This window comes from Enhydra lutris, unplaced genomic scaffold (assembly GCF_002288905.1).
Source record: "Enhydra lutris kenyoni isolate GAN:26980312 unplaced genomic scaffold, ASM228890v2 scaffoldscaffold21, whole genome shotgun sequence".
Classification (NCBI taxonomy): Eukaryota; Metazoa; Chordata; class Mammalia; order Carnivora; family Mustelidae; genus Enhydra; species Enhydra lutris.
The window spans coordinates 36,146,898-36,168,796 of record NW_019154105.1 but is presented as its reverse complement, the minus strand read 5'-3'; the positions used below and the strand labels follow the sequence as shown (position 1 = coordinate 36,168,796).

General features: G+C 40.9%; 1 protein-coding gene across 1 annotated transcript in view; it reads left to right on the top strand.

Moving 5' to 3' along the window:
• Nucleotides 1-141: 141 nt before the first annotated feature.
• LOC111149282 (klotho beta) overlaps nucleotides 142-21,899 on the top strand; it is a 32,961-nt gene continuing 11,203 nt past the window's right edge. The window contains exons 1-2 of the mRNA XM_022506264.1: nucleotides 142-894; nucleotides 18,791-19,301. Of these exons, the coding sequence (XP_022361972.1) occupies nucleotides 157-894; nucleotides 18,791-19,301 (1,249 nt within the window). The 5' untranslated portion in view covers nucleotides 142-156. The remainder of the gene's footprint in view (nucleotides 895-18,790; nucleotides 19,302-21,899) is intronic.

Here is a 21,899-nt window from a genome sequence, read left to right as displayed (position 1 = left end):
TTGACAGAGCTTTACAATCACAAGCTTTTACTGAAGCGTTTGATAAGACAGGCGGGCAGTGAGCAGCCAGCGAAGCCAGGCTGCGCGGCTGGATCTCCAGGGAATGAATGGATTTTCCGCAGCGCCCATGAAAGAAACATACACTACAGGAAAACAATGTGCAACCGCGGTCTGCAAAGATCTGTCATCCTGTCGGCATTTATTCTCCTACGAGCTGTTACTGGATTGTCTGGGGACGGAAGCGCTGTATGGTCTAAAACTCCTCATTTTAGCCTGGTAAATGAAAGTCAGCTGTTTCTCTATGACACTTTTCCTAAAAACTTTTTCTGGGGCATTGGGACTGGAGCATTTCAAGTGGAAGGGAATTGGAAGACAGATGGAAAAGGACCCTCTATATGGGATCATTTCATCCAAACACACCTTAAAAATGTCAACAGCATGAATAGTTCCAGTGACAGTTACAACTTTCTGGAAAAAGATTTATCAGCCCTGGATTTTATTGGAGTTTCTTTTTATCAGTTTTCAATTTCCTGGCCAAGGCTTTTCCCTGATGGGATAGCGGCAGTTGCCAATGCAAAAGGTGTCCAGTACTACAATGCTCTTCTCGATGCTTTAGTACTGAGAAACATTGAACCTGTAGTTACTTTATACCACTGGGATTTGCCTCTGGCGCTACAAGAAAAATATGGGGGGTGGAAAAATGAAACCATAACAGATATCTTCAATGACTATGCCACCTACTGTTTCCAGACATTTGGGGACCGTGTCAAATACTGGATTACAATTCACAATCCGTATCTAGTCGCTTGGCATGGGTACGGGACAGGTATGCATGCTCCTGGAGAGAAGGGAAACTTAGCAGCTGTCTACACTGTGGGACACAACCTAATCAAGGTACCGTACCACCTGTAAGCTGGCTTCATGTTAGAGCTTCCGAATGTAAGGGGCAGGAGTTAAAAAGAAATGCTAAGAAATGTATCTTGTGTTTAAATAATTCTTTTTATTGAGAACAACTCAACTCATGGTAGTCTAACTCACAAGTTCTAGCCTCTAATTTCACATTTAAGGTCAAGCTTTATGTATCTAAGCTCTTAGTAATGTGTTAAGCCGATTATTGTCCTTAAGGGTTGTGCTTTAAAAATTTTTTTAACTCTTGGGGGTGCCGGGGTGGCTCAGTGGGTTAAAGCCTCTGCCTTGGGCTCAGGTCATGATCTCAGGGTCCTGGGATCAAGCCCCACATCGGGCTCTCCGTTCAGCGGAGAGCCTGCTTCCCACTCTCTCTCTGCCTGCCTCTCTGCCTACTTGTGATCTTTGTCTGTCAAATAAACAAAAATCTTAAAAAAATAAATAAATAAAAATGACCTGCAAAATTAAAAAAAAATTTTTTTAACTCTTAAAATCTACAAGTAGACTTAGAGTATGAGAATATGAGTTTCCTTTCATTCGGTGAAAAACCAGTACTTTAGAAATCTAGTTGCTGAAACCCTTTTCTGACAATGTGTAACCATTTCAGAAATTTTTTACAGCTTGACCTTTTCCAGTCACCCTTTGTTGTTAGTTTTGTTATTCTTAGTGATACTTAGCAGTAATAAGCTAAATACATGTTAACTAACTGATCCGTATTAAACACAGGAATGGAGAAAAATGCACTTCACAGTTGGTTTTATCTGTGTTACATGGCAGAAAAGATGAGGCTAACTGTTCTAGGAGGTAAAATTACACTAGTAATATAAAAACTGGGAAGAATATTCTCCACTTCGTTTTAAAAGCTAGAGTTAATGTTGTGAGATGTTAAAGTTACTAAAACAGTGAAAATGTAAGCAAAATAATAGCAAATATTGGTTGGATGCTTACTGTGTACCAAAGACAATATTAAGCATTCTGTATGCATTATCACAGTTAATCCTCATAATAACTTTGTGAACTAGGTCCTATTAGTATCCTCATTTTAAAGATAAGGAAACTGAAGCTTAGTGGGATTACATGAATTAATTTATAGATGACAACATAATTAAACACCAAATGTCTTTATTAAGAATGTTTTTAAAAGAGCGATATTTCAGGGATTTTAAAGTGACTTCGCCTCACACTGAAGCTAATATCTAGAATTAACTTCTTGAGTCCAATAGTTTCCTTGGGGAAAATAAATTACTCTGGACACTTGTCACATTTTGAAAATGAAGACAGTTTATTAGCACTGTTTCATAATGTGCTAGGAGGAGTAATTTGATTTTTGATAATCAAATGTGAAATGTGTAAAAATAGAAGAAATGTATAGGAACATAAAATTACTCCAAGGTCTAAATTTGCACATACAAAAATACCTACCCACCTTCTTTTCTTTTTGAACTTGCTGGGCTATTATACATAGGTGTTGTACTATGGTTCAGTCGCATCTGCCTTTGCCATAAACAAATTGTATTATGACTTCAAGGTCATTTACGTCTCTGATTAGCGTTGTCTATAGAACATATGATTGATGTGAGGGTTTACTGTAATTTGGCAAGTAAGACCTTAAAGGGGAGAAAACGTAGAGCTATTAACTATGAAGATTGTGCATATATAAGTTAGAAAACTGTTCCTTTTATCTAGTTCTTTAAATTATTAAAATGTATGCATTCATATATGCTATAGGCTTGTGTAGATTGAGAAACATCAGATTGTACCAGAGGGTATAAAGTGAAAAAGTTCAATTCCTCTATTCCTCTCCTCCTGACAATTTCAGCCTCAAGGAAGCTACTGTTGGTGGTCTTTTATATAATCTTTTTAAAGTTAAATAGGCACATACTTGCTCATATATGTTTATTTAACCTTCTTATAAAGAAAAATGTTCTCAATTGTTGAAGTTTTCTGTTACCTGGAAAAATGTTAACAATAGGAATTTTCAGGAACAATAGATTTTAGTGGTTAATTTAAAGCCTTAAAAACTGGCTATTGGATAAAAAAAAATACACAGGAAAAAGTTGTAACTAACCAATAGACATTGCTTTCAAACTTCGCATATAAAATGCTGTATTTTCAGATGTTTTTCATTGTCCCCTAATTCAAGACAGACTCTGCCTTTAACACAAAATTTGGACTCTCCAATAGTGAAATAAATTTTATTGTTTTAAATTGAGGCATTACATTTTTTAATTATTGACTTTTCCAAATAATTTCTCCTATCTCTTTAAAATTTCTAAATCACTAGCTCAAATAAGGAGTGTAAGGGGTCCCTTGAAATCAGCCAGAAAGTGAAATGTGCTTCTTAGCCCAGTGACACACAGCTCCAGAGAGAAATCCTGCAATGGTTTGGTAGCCCGAGGTGAACTCATCTTTCCAACTTGTTCCTTCTCTGTTCTTCCTTTGACATGGAAAAGATTAATTTGATATTTTATGTCGTAATCAGGTATTTATTCCTTATTTTCCCACTTGTGACCCAGAAGCAGTATTCTTGAGGATTTGTTTTGAGTCTGAGTTCACACATTTCACTGAGTTAAAAAAAAAAAAGCCTAATATAAAAATCAACTTGGGGCGCCTGGGTGGCTCAGTGGGTTAAAGCCGCTGCCTTTGGCGTGGGTCATGATCCCAGAGTCCTGGGATCGAGCCCTGCATTGGGCTCTCTGCTTAGTGGGAAGCCTGCTTCCCCCTCCCTCTCTCTCTGCCTTCCTGTCTGCCTACTTATGATCTCTGTGTGTCAAATAAATAAATAAAATCTTAAAAAAAAAAACTCCATCAACTTTATTCCTCACCCCTCAGACACTGATAAAAGATTTCATAGTGGCTCTTGGGGTCTTTCCAGTTCCAGGATAACCTTGAAAACTCCATTTCAGTCTGCAGTGTCCTGGTTTGGAGAAAACCTGAATGGCCTAGTCAGTTCTGAGACTGACCTGGACTTTAAATCCCAACTTTATTGCAGATTTGGTGATTACATTACAGTGAGTCTAAGCTTCAGGTCAAAAAAAAAAAACAACAAAAAACAGAACTGCCATAATCATACCCACTAAGAGATGCTCCACTCTGGGTTTTGAGGAGTATTTGGAACAGAGAGAGTACATTTGTTGACTTGGCGATCTCTAAGCGTGGTAATCATGGCTTTAAATATATCTGTAATCTTGGCAACAACCTTGCCAGGTGCCTATTATTATCCTCCATGTTTTATGCACAGAGTGATTATTTCTAACATACATCCTGCCCTGCATACAATCCATTTAAGTGGCTCTCCAAAGCTTTTGGGACTAAAGTCCTGATTTTTCACCAAGATACTCAACCCACAACCCCTGGCCTCTATTCCAGGCTCCTTCCTGGCCACTCTCCCATGCCCATCACTAATGCCAGCCCATTGTACCCCATGCTATCTACTATAGTGCGTGAATGGCAGTGTCTTGGTCTTACCTCATTGTTCCTCCCCCATTCAGCCTTTACTAACATTCTATCCTGTGAGGATGCCCTTTGGACTCCCTACTTGACCCATCTGATGTCCTTCAAGACTCCGTTTAGGCAGTCACCACCTCCAAGTTGTTCTTGACTTGTTGGGGTTAGTGTCCCTCCTAAGGGGTCCCATAATTAAGACGGGCTCGCTTCTGTCATAGTACTCATACCATATGCTAGTCTTCCGTCTCCCCAAGTAACCTGAGAATTCCTGGAAAGGAGAGGCTCTTCTTTGTCTTTGTGTTTCCAGCACCGAGCACAGAATATTACATACATGCTGTAATGTATGTAATATTTTTGTTGCATGAGTAGTGTAGGATTTCTTTTTTTTTTTTAAGATTTTATTTATTTGACAGAGAGAGATCACAATAGGCAGAGGGGCAAGCAGAGAGAGAGAGAGAGAGAGAGAGAGAGAGGAGGAAGCAGGCTCCCTGCCTAGCAGAGAGCCCGATGAGGGACTCGATCCCAGGACCCCTGAGATCGTGACCTGAGCTGAAGGTAGAGGCTTAACCCACTGAGCCACCCAGGCAGCCCTAGTGTAGGATTTCTATCTCAAATCCTGCAATTGAAAAACCAATCTCGAGTTCAAAATTCATACTTCGTTGCATTATTGCTGATTCTTGAAATATTACCCATGTTGATCTACTGTCAGGATTTTTTGGTTGGGAGGGACAGGAGCCAATTCAAGTTGGCTTAGCAAGAATGGACGATTCCCTGGCTCAGTAACCAAATCAAAGGACGAATGACCCCGCAATGAGAACACTGTCAGAAGCCCTTTATCTCGCTCTCTCATGTCCTTTCCTTCTTGGGGGTTGGCATCCTTCTCTCTTCTGTAGAAGAAAGATTTCTCTCTTTCAAGTTTAGTTTTTAAAATCCTCGAGATGGATTCCAGCCTGTATGGCCCCCTTGCTCTCATCCCTCAGATCAGCAAAGCCCCAAGTTTTCACATTAGTAAAGGCAGTTAAGATGTCTGTTTTCTTTCTATTTTTAAGCCAATCAATATGCATGAAAATTTAAATTTGTAGGTCCCCCCCCAAAAGGGAATATCTGAGAGCCCCTAAGTAAACATGCACAGAAGTTGAGGGAGATGAGTTTGCTCGTAAGAGGGGAAGTCATTCCGTTTATTACGCCACAAAATAGCTTCCATGATAGTTTTGACTTCATTGCTTTAAATTTTTATCTTTCGTAGACATGTACTGTTTACATAGTGTCAGGATTTCTCAACCTCAGGACTGTTGACACTTCGGGTCAAGTAATTCTCTTCTGTGGTGGGGTGTTCTGTGCAATGTAGAATGCTCCTTGGCCTCTCTCCACTAGAAAATAGTAACTCCCTTGTCCCCAGGCTTATGACACCAAAACTGTCTCCAGACATTGCCAAATGGCCCCAGCAAGTGGCAGGCAAAATTCCTCTCCTTTTCCTCTCCTGAAAAGCACTGATATGAACCTCTACTAGACAACTGGGCTGAAGACATGAAGCATAAATATCAAGGATTTTGAAAGAGAATTAGTATGAGGGACATAAAGTTCCCTCAATTTTAGAAAATCGTCTCAAGATTTTCACCAAAGCTGCAAGTTGTGTAGATAAACTCTAAATTAGTTTATGTCTAGTTTGGCTTTTCACACGTTGAGAATAAAGACTGCCCCACTAGCTCATGTTGTTGGTGAAACACTTGTAAGAGCTGCCCCCAAGGGTTTCTCTCAGAGACTTACTTAGTCACGAACCGAACACCAACTGTATTTTTTGAAAGCTTGTACTTTTTCAAAAGCAAAATTCAAGGATTCAAACAAATGTAAACAATTTTTATCCATTTTTGATGCCACAACAAAGTTCGGGTTTTTTGTACATGGCTTCATGTTGGGTTTTTTGGCTGGGTTTGGTTTTGGGGTTTTGGGTTTGTTTTGTTTTGTTTTGTTTTTGGTTTATTAGCACATCCAAGTGCCACGTGTACCATTATTTACTAAAATGTTTTTCTTTAAAATGTTTATTTTGAAATGAAATTTTTTCCTGCAATACATGAGGCCAGTCAAATACCCTTAAAATAAGTATGTAACATTTAACAAAAAATTTCATCTTCGTTACACCTAAAGTGATGACTTTGCACAAAGTGCACAAAGAGGGGGATGTATCAGACTTGGAAAACACCACGTTAATACATATGGTCCTAAAACCAAACACAGTGTGCTATTTTAAAACGTGTCATAAAATGCTTTTTCTTATGTAATTAAAATAGTTTGAATAATGTTACACTATTAAATGGGAAAATGCTAATATTTATGCACATGTTATAGGAGCATCTTAAATATCCATAATTTATTTTCTGAGTATTTTCAATTTATTTAACATAAACTTTTCAATACAATTTTTAACAAAGCAGGCTTATGTAAAATAAAATATATGCCAACACTTTTTTGTATATCACACACAAATGATGAAATTATTTTTCAAATTCCTCAGGGGTTCAAGAGATTGCTTAATACTGTGAAAGAGGCTTTCAGGACAAAAAATCTTGGGAAACTGTGCTCAAGATCAAGGCCTCACCAATGTGTTCCTGAGCCTGGGATAAAACTTGATTTATTCCCTATTTTTCTACCTCTTTGTGGAATGATGTCTTAATATTTCTTGGCATCATTCCCTCAGAGAAGCTCACACCAGGCTGGGTATGTGTTAAGTATCCAATAAATAGTTCAATTGGTTATTTTCTATTTAAGGAAGATCTACCTTGTCTTAGAAAGGATTTAAAACTGCCATTGAGGGGGGGTGGGATTATGGACATTGGGGAGGGTATGTGCTATGGTGAGTGCTGTGAAGTGTGTAAACCTGGCGATTCACAGACCTGTACCCCTGGGGATAAAAATATATTATAAATAAATATAAATAAATATAAATATAAATAAAAATAAAAAATAAAAAAACTGCCATTGAATAAAATTGAATTTCAGACACACACACACACACACACACACACACACACACACACACACCCCAGCATGGATTCTGGCATTAACACGTAGTCTTTTCAAAACAAGCAAATCAATAATGTATGCCTGTTTCTACTAAAAAATTTTACATTAAAAGACCATCCTGAAACAAGTTGCAGAATATTAAAGACACTTGAAACTGAGAAATGTGTTCATGAAGACTCACTATAGTATTCTTTCCATTTTTATACGTTATGAACATTTCCACAATTAAAAGAAAAAAAAAATACAAGAAGTGGGTGCCTGGGTGGCTCAGTGGGGTAAGCCTCTGCCTTGGGCTCAGGTCATGATCTCAGGGTCCTGGGATCAAGCCCCGCATCGGGCTCTCTGCTCAGCGGGGAGCCTGCTTCCTCCTCTCTCTCTCTCTCCACCTGCCTCTCTGCCTACTTGTGATCTCTGTCTGTCCAATAAATAAATAAAATCTTTTTTAAAAATTTAAAAAATAAAAGAAGTAAAGAGATTATTTTTATTTTAAAAGAAAACAATTGTCTTTATGTAGTACACTTCTTAAAGGCCCTATTACAATTCCTAACCAAAATTTAGTGTTGAAATTCAAGACACAGCAATGATGTGAAAAAGCCACCATTCACATGCTTAATAGCCAAGACTTCTTTGCCAACAGGACTAGTATGCTGCAACTACTTTCTTGAACAAGAGGGCTGCAGTGTTTCACAGGTACATTTAAATAGATTAAATGTCATTTTTTAAACCTCTTCTGTCTGAGCCCCCACCAATAGCTGAAGACTAAGTATAATATTTTGAAGTGGAAAGGTTTTTTTTTTTTACCCTACAATAGTTGCCAGAGCCAAAATTCAAATCTTACGCATCCAGATCCAAGCTAACAAGGTTTGATGAAATGAATCAGCTACCTAGCTTCGGTGAAAAAGAACAATTTATGGTTTTGAAGCCCGTGGAAGCCACTTGCATTGATGCTGACTCACAGACATTTAACTTCACTTTGCCTATTTAAAGACCAGAACCATCCAGCGACGTGTTCCCCCCCCCCAAAAAAAAAATCTATGAATAGTTTATCCCTGGGATGGCTGAGTGGCTCAGTTGACTAAGAGTCTGCCTTCAGTTCGGGTCGGGTCATGATCCCAGGGGCGGGGATCGAGCCCCACATTGGACTCCCTGCTCAACGGGGAGCCTGTTCTTCCTCCACCTGCCACTCTCCCTGCTTGGTTCTCTCTCTCTGACAAATAAATAAATAAAATCTTAAAAAAAATTTATCCTTGACTCATACATTAACCATGATATTTCCCATGTGTCCCCAGGATTCTAGAGTTTTATTTGCTCACAAATTTAGTGTCCCATTAAAGTAATGTTCGATCCTTTCTGTGTGCCCTTGGCAAAACCATCTGAAGTTTAAATACATGTTAACACAATTATTCATTGAATTAGTTAATCCATGATACCTGTATTATAATCCCAACTCATCTCCCTTAAGATCTAAGACACCTCTAACAAAATATAGGAAGTAATGATCCAACAAGTTAAGACTAGCATCCTTAGAGGCATTTCTAATCAAATTTGAGTAAAAAGATAAAAACTGCCTGTGGGTAAGAATTGTCAAAGGCAGTTCCCATAACCAAAATACCATGGTTAGATATGAGTTCTATTTTTAAAAAAACCTATTTATAGAAGACAGTTTATTTTCTAAAATCTTCAAGAGAGCAATATTTACTTTTTCTAATCGTTAAGTAGAAAAAGTTATACTTCAGTGAGTGATTAACAAAAGTTTAAATAAATGTAATTATGAATGTTCAAAGAATAACATTATGATCATATTTAAACAGCTTGATTTGATACGGACACTCTCATACACGGAAAATTTGGCTCAACTAAAGATCAGAAAATACCATAAACACTGAAAGCCATGCTAGATGTGATGCAAGAAATGAACTGAGGAAAACTTTACATTTCCTGGTAGAGTACAATAAGCCATTTACTCGTATATAAAGAATTAATTGCATATGAAAAATCTTACTGAGAAAACTCAACACTCATTTAGTCTATGTTCGAAGAAGAGGGAGTCATTAAGCCATTAAACATGAAAGAAGGATTCTGTTGCTGAAAAGTGGTAGGAAGGCGGAGAAAAGATCCGGACCTTCTAACTTCTTCACCAGGAAAGAGTGAATCACTGACGTCATTCAAATGGTTCCTGGGCGATCTTCCGGAAAATATTTGGGGTCTCCCGGCTGGGGAAACCCCGATCTTTAGTACTGGGGGCAGTGTACTGATGGGTTCTTCATAGTGTCATATCTTGACCAGAGATTATGTGACTAAATCTTTAAAAAGAGGGCTGGGGTTTACTGCTATCATTCTTCTTTTATGTTATCTGTATATGTATTGTATGTCTCCTGCTTTTCCCTTTGAATATCAACATACTACTATGGAGTAAAAAGGCACCCCCCCTCCTTTTTTTTTTTCTAAGATTTTATGTATTTATTTGACACAGAGAGATTACGAGCTGGGGAAGCAGCAGGCAGACCTGCTCAGCAGAAGCCTGATGCGGGGCTGGATCCCAGGACCCTGCTATCATGACCTGAGAAGAAGGCAGACACTTAACTGACTGAACCACCCAGGCGCCCGAAAAAGGCATTCTTTAATAGACAATGGAATCTAGAATAACAACATTTTTAAAAAGATTTCATTTATTTATTTGACACAGAGAGAGAGATCACAAGGAGGCAGAGAGGCAGGCAGAGAGAGAGGGGGAAGCAGGCTCCCCGCTGAGCTGAGAGCCCGATGCAGGGCTCAATCCCAGGACCCTGAGATCATGACCTGAGCCGAAGGCAGAGGCTTAACCCACTGAGCCACCCAGGCACCCCTTAAAGTATTTTCATCAAGTTTTCCACCATGCTCTCCTTAGTTGTTAGTTTAGTTCTTCTTTGTATAAATATTTCTCAAACCAGCTGATGAATAAATAAGACTATTAATTCATTGTAGAGTGACATTGGTAACAGATAATTCAGCAATTGGATAAACACTGCAATTTCCAGGGGCACCTGGGTGGCTCAGTGGCTTAAGTCTCTGCCTTCAGCTCAGTCGTGATCTCAGGGTCCTGGGATCAAGCCCCGCATTGGGCTCTCTGCTCAGCAGGGAGCCTGCTTCCCCCGCTCTCTCTGCCTGCCTCTCTGCCTACTTGTGATCTCTGTCTGTCAAATAAATAAATAAAATCTTTAAACACACACACACACACACACACACACACAAACCACTGCAATTTCCAGAATTAAGGTCATCTATTAAAAGCCTAAAATATTTTTAAGTAATTAAGAAAAAAAATTTTTTTAATTTATTTGAGAGAGAGAGCACGAGTAGGGGCAGAGGAGCAGAGGGAGAAGGACAAGCAGACTCCAGGGTGAGCAAAGAATGTGATACAGGGCTTCATCCCAGGACCCCAAGATCATGACCTGAGCTGATGAGCCAGCCAGGTACCCCTAAAATAACAATTTTTTACTTAAGTTTCTGTTTTTTCCTTTGAGATTTTTAGAACTTTAGAGAAACTAAAGAGTAACAGCGTATAACAATTAAATTAGCGGACAGAAAACATTTGACTTTTTTAAACTACAAAAATAGGGACACCTGGGCAGCTCAGTGGGTAAAGTGTCTGCCTTGGGCTCAGGTCATGGTCTCAGAGTCATCAGGCTCCCTTGCTCAGTGGGGAGCCTGCTTCTCCCTCTGCCTGCCGCTCCCCCTGTTTGTGCACTCTCTCTCTCTCTGACAAATAAATAAATAAACAAATAAATAAATAAAATCTTAAATAAATAAATTATAAAAAGAATGCGTTTTTACTGCAAAACACTCAAGCAATACAGAGAGACATAAAGTCAAAAATGAACAGTCTCCTTTTTCCTTGCTTCCCAGCCCCACATCAATGTCCAAATACTTTTCTATGTGCATATGAACACATACATACAGCTACTTCTCTTACAAAATTTGCATCATATTCTTACATTAAGTTTTGATTATCGTCTCTGATTAATTGAAATCGAAAAATATCCTGCTTTTATCCCTATCTGCCCTTCTCTTTCCTATTAGAGGTTATAGTTCATCTGAAGCTAGGAGCTATCTTGTTAACATTGTGTTTGTTTGTTTTTTTCTGAATGCCTACCAAAGTGCTTTGTATATGTTAAATAAGTATTTGTAGACTTGAATTTAAACAATTAGTCAGTGTGAATGAATGCAGAGTGAAGAGAAGGACATCATAATAGCTGTGGATTGAAGGAAAGAGGTCAAATGATATTTTGCAACTTGCTTTTGCTGTGTGTGTAATTTCTATAAGGGAGGGAAAAAATTAAGCAGAAGGTAACACTGGTGAATTCTTGGTTTGTCTGGGTACTGCTGTGGTGTCCCAGCTGGTAAGGGTGCATGACGGTGTCATCAATGCCAGGACTCGCAGCTCAGCTCTTCCCTGAGAGTGTCGTTGGGACCCGTAAACTGTCACATGGCTTTCAGGGCGTGCTGGCCCTTGTTTTGGGGCCTCTGTGTCTATGGCATAAAAGTATGCTTCGAAGGCATACAGATTAAGGTGCGTAATGTCCTAGAAATGACAGCAAATGAGGAAGCCAAAAGACTTTATTCTAATTCTAGCTTTGCCCCTGAGACCTTGGGCAAGTCACTTATGTCTTGGGCTTGGGCATCTCATCCACAAAGAGGAGATTTTTGAAGGTTGGGTCAAGTTCAAGGTCCAAGTCCAGGGCCAAGTCTCAGGTCCATCTTCTAACCCAACGTAGCATGCAAGAGCACAGAACTTGGAGCAATAGGGTGCCTGGGTGGCTCAGTCATTAAGTGTCTGCCTTCGGCTCAGGTCATGATCCCAGGGTCCTGGGATTGAGTCCCCCATCAGGCTCCCTGCTCAGTGGGGAGCCTACTTCTCCCAGTCCTACTCCCCCTGCTTGTGTTCCCTCTTGCTGTCTTTCTTTCTCTGTCAAATAAATAAATAAAATCTTAAAAAAGTAAAAAAAAAAAAAAAAAAAAAGAACTTGGAGCAATACAGCATGCTGACTTGGTTTGTGAAACTGGACAGGTTATTTATTTAACCATCTTCCCCCTTGATCTCCTCTCCTCTAAAGTAGAATGCTTAGTGTACCTACCATAATTCTCTTGAATGAGGATTAAATGAGATAGTACGTGGGAAGCACTTTAGAACAGTGTCCAGCACATCAGGCACGAGATCCGTATTAGTTCTTATGACTATTTATATGATTCATTTTCTATGGTTCTGTAATTTAATCACTGTTCCGTTCTATTTGATCATGAAAGTCACTCATCTTTAAGGACCATTTCATTGTGATTTTCTCGGAAATTGTGCTGTGGGGAATGCTCTCTTCCCATCTTGGTTTTAACATTTACAACAATGTAAAGATCTGGATCCTCAGTCAAGATGGTCAAGTGTGGACGTGGTCCCTAAGGGCTCATTTAGCCTCTGACACCAGTGAGGACAATATCTAATGCCAACTTTGCTGGTTCTCAGAAAGAAGCCCAGGGAATTACACACGAATGTTCCATGCCATGCTGGGCACTTGGACAACCACATGGCTTTCTGAAAACCCCAAATTTCCTGGCAAGTCCTCCTTGACCTTTGTAGGTGATCCTGAATTTCAGACATAATAGATATCTTCTCAGCATGTGAGAGTAGGCTACAATAGCCTCATTCTATCACTCTTCAGCTCTTTTAATCAATTCTAATCAAGTACAGCAGAAATTAATTTAACATATAACTTTAAAACAGTATGTTGTGGTTCGTGTCCAATGGTCCCCAACTGCTTCAAAATTTAGAAGTGATGGGATGGGGCACCAGGGTGGCTCAGTCAGTTAAGCATCCGGCTCAGTTCATGATCTCAGGGTCAGTTCATGATCTCAGGGTCCCAGGATTGAGTCCTGCATCAGGCTTTCTGCTCAGTGGGGCGTCTGCTTCTCCCTCTTCCTTTGCTCCTTCCCACTGCTCACGTGCTCTCTCTCTCTGTCTCTCATGCTCTCTCTCTCAATAAGTAAATTAAAAAAAAAAAAAAGAGCTGATGGGACATACAGAGAGCAGGATGGTTTGTATGGGATCAGAGACGCCTGGGTTCAAATACTAGCTTTCCCCATGCTCAGCCTCTGTGAATTTCAGTTTCTTTTCTAAAATGGAAAAAATGACATCTGCTTCGCAGGGGCTATGCGACCAATATCGTCTGTCAGGTGACCAGCTAACTAGCTGATCCCTACTGGGTATTCACTCAGCAAGGATTCTATGCCAGGCTTTTCTCTAGGTTTCTCTCTGTACAATTGTGAACAAGACAGATAGTCTGCCCTCGAGAAGCTCATAGGCCAGGCACGGTTCTACAATGCGTGGGCCTGAAACATACAACCTGGGGGGACCCTCTGTGAGAAAATACCTCTAAAAGTATGGACACAGGGGCGCCTGGGTGGCTCAGTGGGTTAAAGCCTCTGCCTTCGGCTCGGGTCATGATCCCGGGGTCCTGGGATCGAGCCCTACATCGGGCTCTCTGCTCAGCAGGGAGCCTACTTCCTCCTCTCTGCCTGCCTCTCTGCCTACTTGTGATCTCTGTCTGTCAAATAAATAAATAAAATCTTTTAAAAAAATGCTTCTAAATACAACCTGGCTTCCAACCCACCTAGAACATTTTATAGGGACCCACGCAAGTGAGGGATTTACGGGAAATCTGCCTTTGTTGCCGGGCCTAAAACTAGTAGGTCTTATTTTCGTTATTGGAATAATGGTGTTATTTGTAACTTCCACAGTGGCTTCTGCATTGACTGTCTTTAACCCTTCCTTCCTAAATCCTCAGGAAAAGCTGCAAGTCACTCATCCTGGCCATTTTAGCTTCGATTATACTCTGAGATATGGTCCTTTTGCATGAAAAAATTACCAACAAGATCCCAATTGTTAATGTAATAATAACAGGAAGCTGAAAATACCATTCCGACCTCTGGAGAGTTGGCTCGTCAGTGTTCTCCTTGGGCAAGGAAATTGAACTTTAGTTAAGCATCAATTTGCTGCTATTGATTTATTCTAAGCTCCCTTCCAATATCTGGGGAAACCCACAGAGGCTTCACTTAATTAATGATGAGCTTTATTCTAGACCTCTTTTCCCCTCTGCATTGCCAGTTTAGACTCTGACTCAAGCATTAGTTGAATTTAGTAATAATATCATTGAAATTAGAATTCTGTAACAATGTTAAAACCATGGGTTTTTTGTTTTGTTTTGTTTTTAAGATTTTATTTATTTATTTGACAGACAGAGATCACAAGTAGGCAGAGAGGCAGGCCGAGAGAGAGGAGGAAGCAGGCTCCCTGCTGAGCAGAGAGCCCAATGCGGGGCTCGATCCCAGGACCCTGAGATTATGACCAGAGCCAAAGGCAGAGGCTTAACCCACTGAGCCACCCAGGTGCCCTGGTTGTGGAATTATAAAATAAATTTTCTTTAACAGTTTTTATTTGATTCTTTACGAAATAATTTTAACAATAATCATGTTCAGAGTTCCCATGAAGATATTTCCACCACAATGTGACTAAAATCATGCACGGATTTGGAAATTTAGCTTTTGACAAAGAATGTAGGGGGTCCTTAAATACGGACACGTGTGATGTGCTAGGTTTGTTATTCCGTCTTCAACCAGTGCCCTCCACAAGCATCCCGCCATGTCCTCCTGACCTCTACCCCCACTTACATCTTGTTTCTAAAGTTGTGCCCGCTATCTTATTTGCTTCCTATCATTCAGAGAACTTATCTGAGTCTGGTCTTCCAGAGGCATCCAAGAAAGCTGCTACATTAGAGGACAGGAGGAACAGAACGAGATATTCGGCCCCTGGCTGTCTCTTAGTGAAATCAGGCCCTGATAGCTGGTTCAGAAAGAAAAAGAGGCTGACTTTCCCTTTAAGCTACTGAACCTAAAGAACAAAGGTTGAAGCTCCCTTAAATCAATCATTCCAAAGGTAGATGGCCTTGTACAAGATAGAGGGTAACCTTGAAAATCGCACAAGGACTATTGTGCAAGGTTGCAGGGCCCAGGCTGAACTCCTGCACCCCGTTTTAGTTTTCCCAGTAGACCTCCTTTATGAGTGTCAGACCGAAGGACACACCTAGATATCTCTGTTCCATCAAGATCTATGTCTAACTCACTAACTCGGAGCAATACTTTTTACCTTTTTACTTGGCAAACAGGATCAAGCTATAACCCTAAGGGCCACACGAAGCCGCTCCCCCACAGTCCCCACAGAAGAGTGGAGAGCGGTCTTCAGTCCAGAGCAAAGATAACCCTAGATACCTCGATAGCCTCTGCAAATAGCAGCAAAGGTGAAAGACACACTGTGAATACGAAGGTCACCTTGGGGCATGACCACACACGTGTGCATGTAACTATATATGCGCGTCTCTGGAAAAGTTTCTTAGAAGTGATTGCAAATGTATGTTGTCTGTTGTCTACTAAGCGGTCCTCATTTCTCAAAATGCCGATGCAACCAAGATTTTATCATAGGTTACATCACTTTCATATTGTCACTGAACTAGGCACTAGAACATCTGTCTTGAAATCCCCTTCTCCATTTTTTGTTCCTAGGATGACTGATGTAATAAGCGCTTCCCGATGCCATCTCTTCCCTTTAGTGTCTGATGACATCGTATGTGCGAGGCAGCTAGTTTGTGACTTGGAATCTGGCTTGTTCAGTGCTTTACAGTTTTCACATCAGAGGGCCCAACAGCCCTGAAGAGACGTATGGATCGCTGCGGTTTTTGTGAATGAAATTACTGAGGTTAGCAGGGGATTAAGGGACAGATCATAATAGAGCTAAGAATGCCGCCTTTGGGTTCAAATGATTGCTTTTGTATCAAATCAGAAAAAAAAAAAAGCAGTTTTCAAGTCTTTCTATTGGAATTCCAGCCCCAGAAAAGCCCACAAAGAGCAACTAAGACCACATCAGGTGAAGGCTGTCCCAGGCTCCCCTGTGATTCCTTCCAGAAGCTGGGAGTCAGGTGGTGGCCTGAAACTTCCCCAGAAGGAGACCATTCTTAAGTATCCTTGGGAATGTTTGGGTGCTAAATGATTCTGGGATCTTCCAGTGAAAATTGAGCAAGGACAGGTGGAACATAGGTAATACTTCAAAGCATCTGCTCCTTCAGAAAATCTTTCAGGGGGTGATTTAAATGAGCTATTTTTGCGTAAAGCAAGGAGGCATCCATCAGTCTGGGAATCCTTTCTTCCTGTGTTAACACCTATCTCTCCCCATCCTAACCCAATGTATGGAACATTTTCAGTGTCCACAGGATCTATTAGGTTGTTGTTGTTGTTTTAAAGATTCCTTTATTTATCTGAGAGAGAGAGAGAGAGCACATGTCCACGCGCGTTCACACGAGCAAGGGAGGAGCAGAGAGAAGGGGGGACAAGCAGACTCCCGGAACTGGAAGCTGGTCGGTCGTGGGGCTCCTTCCCAGGAGCCCAAGATCATGACCTGAGCTGAAATCAAGCTTCCGACCCTCAACCGACTGAGCCACCCAGATGCCCCAGGATCTATTAGGTTTGAACCATTGCTCAGATTTGATGGTTTCTGGCCTACATAAAGGCATTTCAGATCATTCAACCCAATATAAAATATTTCTAATGAGCAAACGACAAGCTACGGAACAGAACAGAAAGCAGATACTGTGGGTTAAAAATAGTAAGGGTTTGTGGACACCTGGGTGGCTCAGTGGGCTAAGCCTCTGCCCTTGGCTCAGGTCATGATCTCAGGGTCCAGGGATCGAGCCCCACATGGGGCTCTGTGCTCAGCAGGGAGCCTGCTTCCCCTCTCACTCTGCCTGCCTCTTTGTCTACTTGTGATCTCTCTCTCTGTCAAATAAATAAAATTTAAAAAAAAAATAATAAGGGTTTGTGCACTTGTTTTAGAAACACCAAAAAGAGGAGAAATTGCAACACCTGGGAGGAGACATCAGGAGGCAAACAAGTCTGAGGGGAAGAGATGCTGTCATACAGATAAAGGACAATTCTAAGCCTGTCCAGGTCACAAGGTGACCTTGAGCATTAACTAGCCTTGAGTCCTTAATTGTAGGCCTTGATATTTGGTCTTCCTGATACAGCTCGTGGCTCTTCACCAAACTTTTCTTTTTTTTTTTTTTTTAAGATTTTATTTATTTATTTGACAGACGGAGATCACAAGTAGGCAGAGAGGCAGGCAGCGAGGCAGGCAGAGAGAGAGAGGAGGAAGCAGGGTCCCCGCTGAGCAGAGAGCCCCATGCGGGGCTCGATCCCGGAACCCCAGGATCATGACCTGAGCCGAAGGCAGAGGCTTAACCCACTGAGCCACCCAGGTGTCCCACCAAACTTTTCATTAATTTTTCACTTAATGACCTACTTTATGCCATTTTATATTTATATTTATATTTATATTTTATGCCATTTATATTTTCACACATTCAGTCTTATTTTCTCAATAAGATGATTGGCTCCTGAAGGCACATTCTCCTGCCGTTTATTTCAGCCTCCCCGGGCAGGGCAAACCAAGCATTAAGTAAGCACTCAGTGTATACCTATTAAACAGACTGGAAACCTATCCTGAGGCTCTGTTATCAGAAAGCTCAACTGGAAATGTAAATTCTGGGAGGACCAATAGTAATAACAGGCATCTTTGAGCACTATCTCCCACATGACTTATGGTATGCTACATATTTAATATATATGTTAGCATTGTACCTAACAACTTTACAAAGGGCATTAGTATTAACTTTATTTCACAGCTGAAGATACTAAGAGATTTCAGAAAGGTGAAATGAATTGTCCAAGGCGACATGGTAAGTTCCTGAACTTCAAGCCCGAACCCAAAACCCACACTCTTTCCTGCTTTGTATAGTCCCTGCCACCCTTCTATAATAACGGTAATAATAACTGTTATATTAATAATAACAGGGTTATAAAAGAAGAGTTTTTAAAATAAAAATGTCTTAATAATAATGATGTTATAAAAATAATAGTCATAGTAGTAATAATAATGGCTTATGTAGGAGTTATTCCATGCCAGATACTGTTCTAAAGTCCTTTACATATATTAATTCATTCAATCTTCAGAAGTCTAGAAGATGGGCTCTATTACCCATTTACAGGATTTTGAGAGTGCATTATCTTGGACTTCTAAGTTAGGGTGAAAGGAGATTCCATAGAACAATGAAAGATCAGGACTCTCTGCCTGCCCCTTGACAATCATATAGGAGAGGCTTTCCGTTGAAGGCACAGAAAAAGGCAGACAGAGAACAGACTTTGAGACCATCAGGGTTCCCTGACAGCTCTCCCCTGCATCACCCTGTGTGTCACTAATTTGTCCATGAAAAGACTTTCTACCAGCCAAATTACAGTCCGTATGAGTAAGGACAAAAAAAGATTAACGACAGTTTCTTCTTATTAGGCTCATTCAAAAGTCTGGCATAACTACAACACAAGTTTCCGCCCACATCAGAAGGGCTTGGTGTCAATCACGTTGGGATCCCACTGGATCGAGCCAGACAGATCAGAAAACATGGCGGATATACTCAAGTGTCAACAGTCCATGGTTTCAGTGCTCGGGTGGTTTGCCAACCCTATCCATGGGAATGGAGACTATCCGGAGATGATGAAAAAGAAGTCGTTCTCCATCCTACCCCTTTTCTCTGAAGCAGAGAAGAAGGATGTGAGGGGCACCGCTGACTTCTTTGCCTTTTCCTTTGGACCCAACAATTTCAAGCCCCAGAACACCTTGGCTAAAATGGGACAAAATGTGTCACTCAATTTAAGAGAAGTGCTGAATTGGATTAAACTGGAATATGACAACCCCCGGATCTTGATTGCTGAGAATGGCTGGTTCACAGACAGTCATGTGAAGACAGAAGACACCACAGCCATCTACATGATGAAGAATTTCCTCAACCAGGTTCTTCAAGGTTGGTTGCACATTAGCTCGATTTTTTAGACCTTTGAATACTTACACCATAGGACACTTAAAGTCATCTTCAGACATGATTATGGTTGTTGGGTTTTCCCATTGACTTATGTTAATGGAGGTTTTGTGATACTCTCATGTCCTTTTTTAATAAAAGTTTGGGAACAGAATAATACTAGTAATAATAATACTTGCCAATACTAATTGGCAACAAGGGGCTGTATCGCACTTTTTTTTCAAAGATTTTAAAAATGTATTTATTTATTTGAGAGAGAGAGTGGGGGGAGGGGCGGAGGGAGAGGAAGAGAGAGATTCTCAAGCAGATTTCGACCTGAGCACAGAGCCCCATGCGGAGCTCCATCTCACAACCCTGAGATCATGACCTGAGCAAAAAACAAGAGTCAGACTCTTAACCGACTGAGCCACCCAGGCACCCTGATGCTATCTCATTCCTTTTAAAAGAACATACGGTACAAGAGATATTCCCCCAAAGTTTTCTAACAGTAGTAACGTGGTCTAAGATGTTGAAAGCTTTTCCTGAAATTGTGCTGTTTTTAAGGGTACCTGGGTGGCTCAATCGTTGAGCATCCCACTCTTGATTTCGGCTCAGGTTGTGATCTCAGGGTCGTGGGTTCGAGCCCCATGACGGGTTCCACGCTCATCGGGGAGTCTGCTTCTCTCCTTCTCCCTTCTCCTCTTCCCCTCCCCCCAGTTGATCTCTCTCTATCTCAAATAAATAAATAAGTCTTAAAAAAAAAAGAAATTGTGCTCTTTTTATTCTATTACATGACTAAATGGTGAAAAGGTCTGAAGACAAACAATGAGCCATGAATGGCAAAGCTGAGTAATTTCTGTTGCTCCTGGATATTTCTCTGATCCCTACTAAGCCTCTCCTTCCTTTTCCACTACTCAAGTAGTGACATCTACAGGTGGCTGATTGAAATAATGGAGCAGAAGATAAGCCCACATTGTGGTAGGTCTTTCCCCTACAGAACTTGGCTCCATTTCACCAAATATAAAGAAATTCTCAGCAGATCTTTCTAAAAGTTTGTAGCTCTCTTTAGAAGTCACATGCCAGGATGCCTGGGTGGCTCAGTTGATTGGGTGGCTGCCTTCAGCTCGGGTCATTGTCCCAGGGTCCTGGGTTCAAGTCCTATATCCGGCTCCTTGCTCAGCAGGGAGCCTGCTTCTCTCTCTGCCTCTGCCTGCTACTCTGCCAGCTTGTGCTCTCTCTCTCTCTGACAAATAAATAAAATCTTTGGAAAGAAAAAAAAAAAAAGAAGTCACGTGCCTAGGGGCACCTGGCTGGCTCAGTCAGTGGAGCATGCAGCTATCTCTTTTTTTTTAGGATTTTATTTATGAGAGAGAGAGTGCATGTGACTGGGGTCAGAGCAGAAGGAGAAGAACAAGCAGACTCTGCAATAACCACAGAGTCTGTCACGGGGCTCGATCTCACAACCCTGAGATCATGACCTGAGTCAAAACCAAGAGTCAGGTGCTTAACCAACTGAGCCACCCAGGCACCCCTGAGGATGCAACTCTCGATCTTGGGGTGGTGAGTTCCAGTCCCATGATGGGGATATTTATTTACTCAAAAGTAAATAAACTAAAAATAAATAAATACATAAACTGATTAATTCATTAATTGATTAATTAAAATTTAGACATCACAAGCCTAGAGGAAAGGTTCTGCTGGAGAACCTTCAGGGAGGGTCCTCGGGAGAGCAAGATCTTGTTGCCCCAAACTGTGGGAAGGAGCAGCATGGAAATGAAAAGCTTTTAAGAAAAGAAAAATAGTTTGAGGTTGATTTGGGTATTTGTTACTTTTATTGTTGCTGTTGATTACCATATTTCATTTTTACCCAATTTCTAAAAGTTATTGAATCAGGGGCGCCTAGCTGGTTCCGTTGGTAGAGCACAAGACTCTTGATCTTGGGATTGTAGGTTCGAGCCCAACATTGGATATAGAGATCACTTAAAAAAAAAAAAAGTTACCGAATTAGAGTTTTTAATGCTAGAAAGATCCTGAGAGATCTTTTCCAACCTTTTCTGTTAAGAAACTTGCCCAAGAGCAGCCTCCCAGGAGCACAGCAGCCTCCTGTCCCCTCTCTCTGCCGGCCCGTTCTCCCACAGCACTGTCCTTGTTTCTTCTTATACATACATTCACTTATGTTCATTCTCAAAGCTGATTTTTCAGTCCTTAAAGGGTAGTTTCATAGAAGATGAAATGGGACCTAACCCAAGCTTGAAATGAGACACTCTTGGTCACGAACAGACATCTGTCTTGGTCCCAAAGTGTTCTGGGGATTTCTGTGTCTTCTTGCACAGATTTGCCCACTAATATTCTCAGGAATATTTTATTTTTTTAAGATTTTATTTATTTATTTGACAGAGATAGACATAGCAAGAGAGGGAATCCAAGCAGAGGGAGTGGATAAGGTGGGGCAGGCTTCCCGCTGAGCGGGGAGCTGGACGAGGGACTTGATTCCAGGACCCTGTTCCAGGACCTGTGCTGAACGCAGATGCCTAACGACTGAACCACCCGGGGCTCCAAAGAAGTATTTTAAACTTGACCCTTGAACCGTGTCTTTCCCTTGTT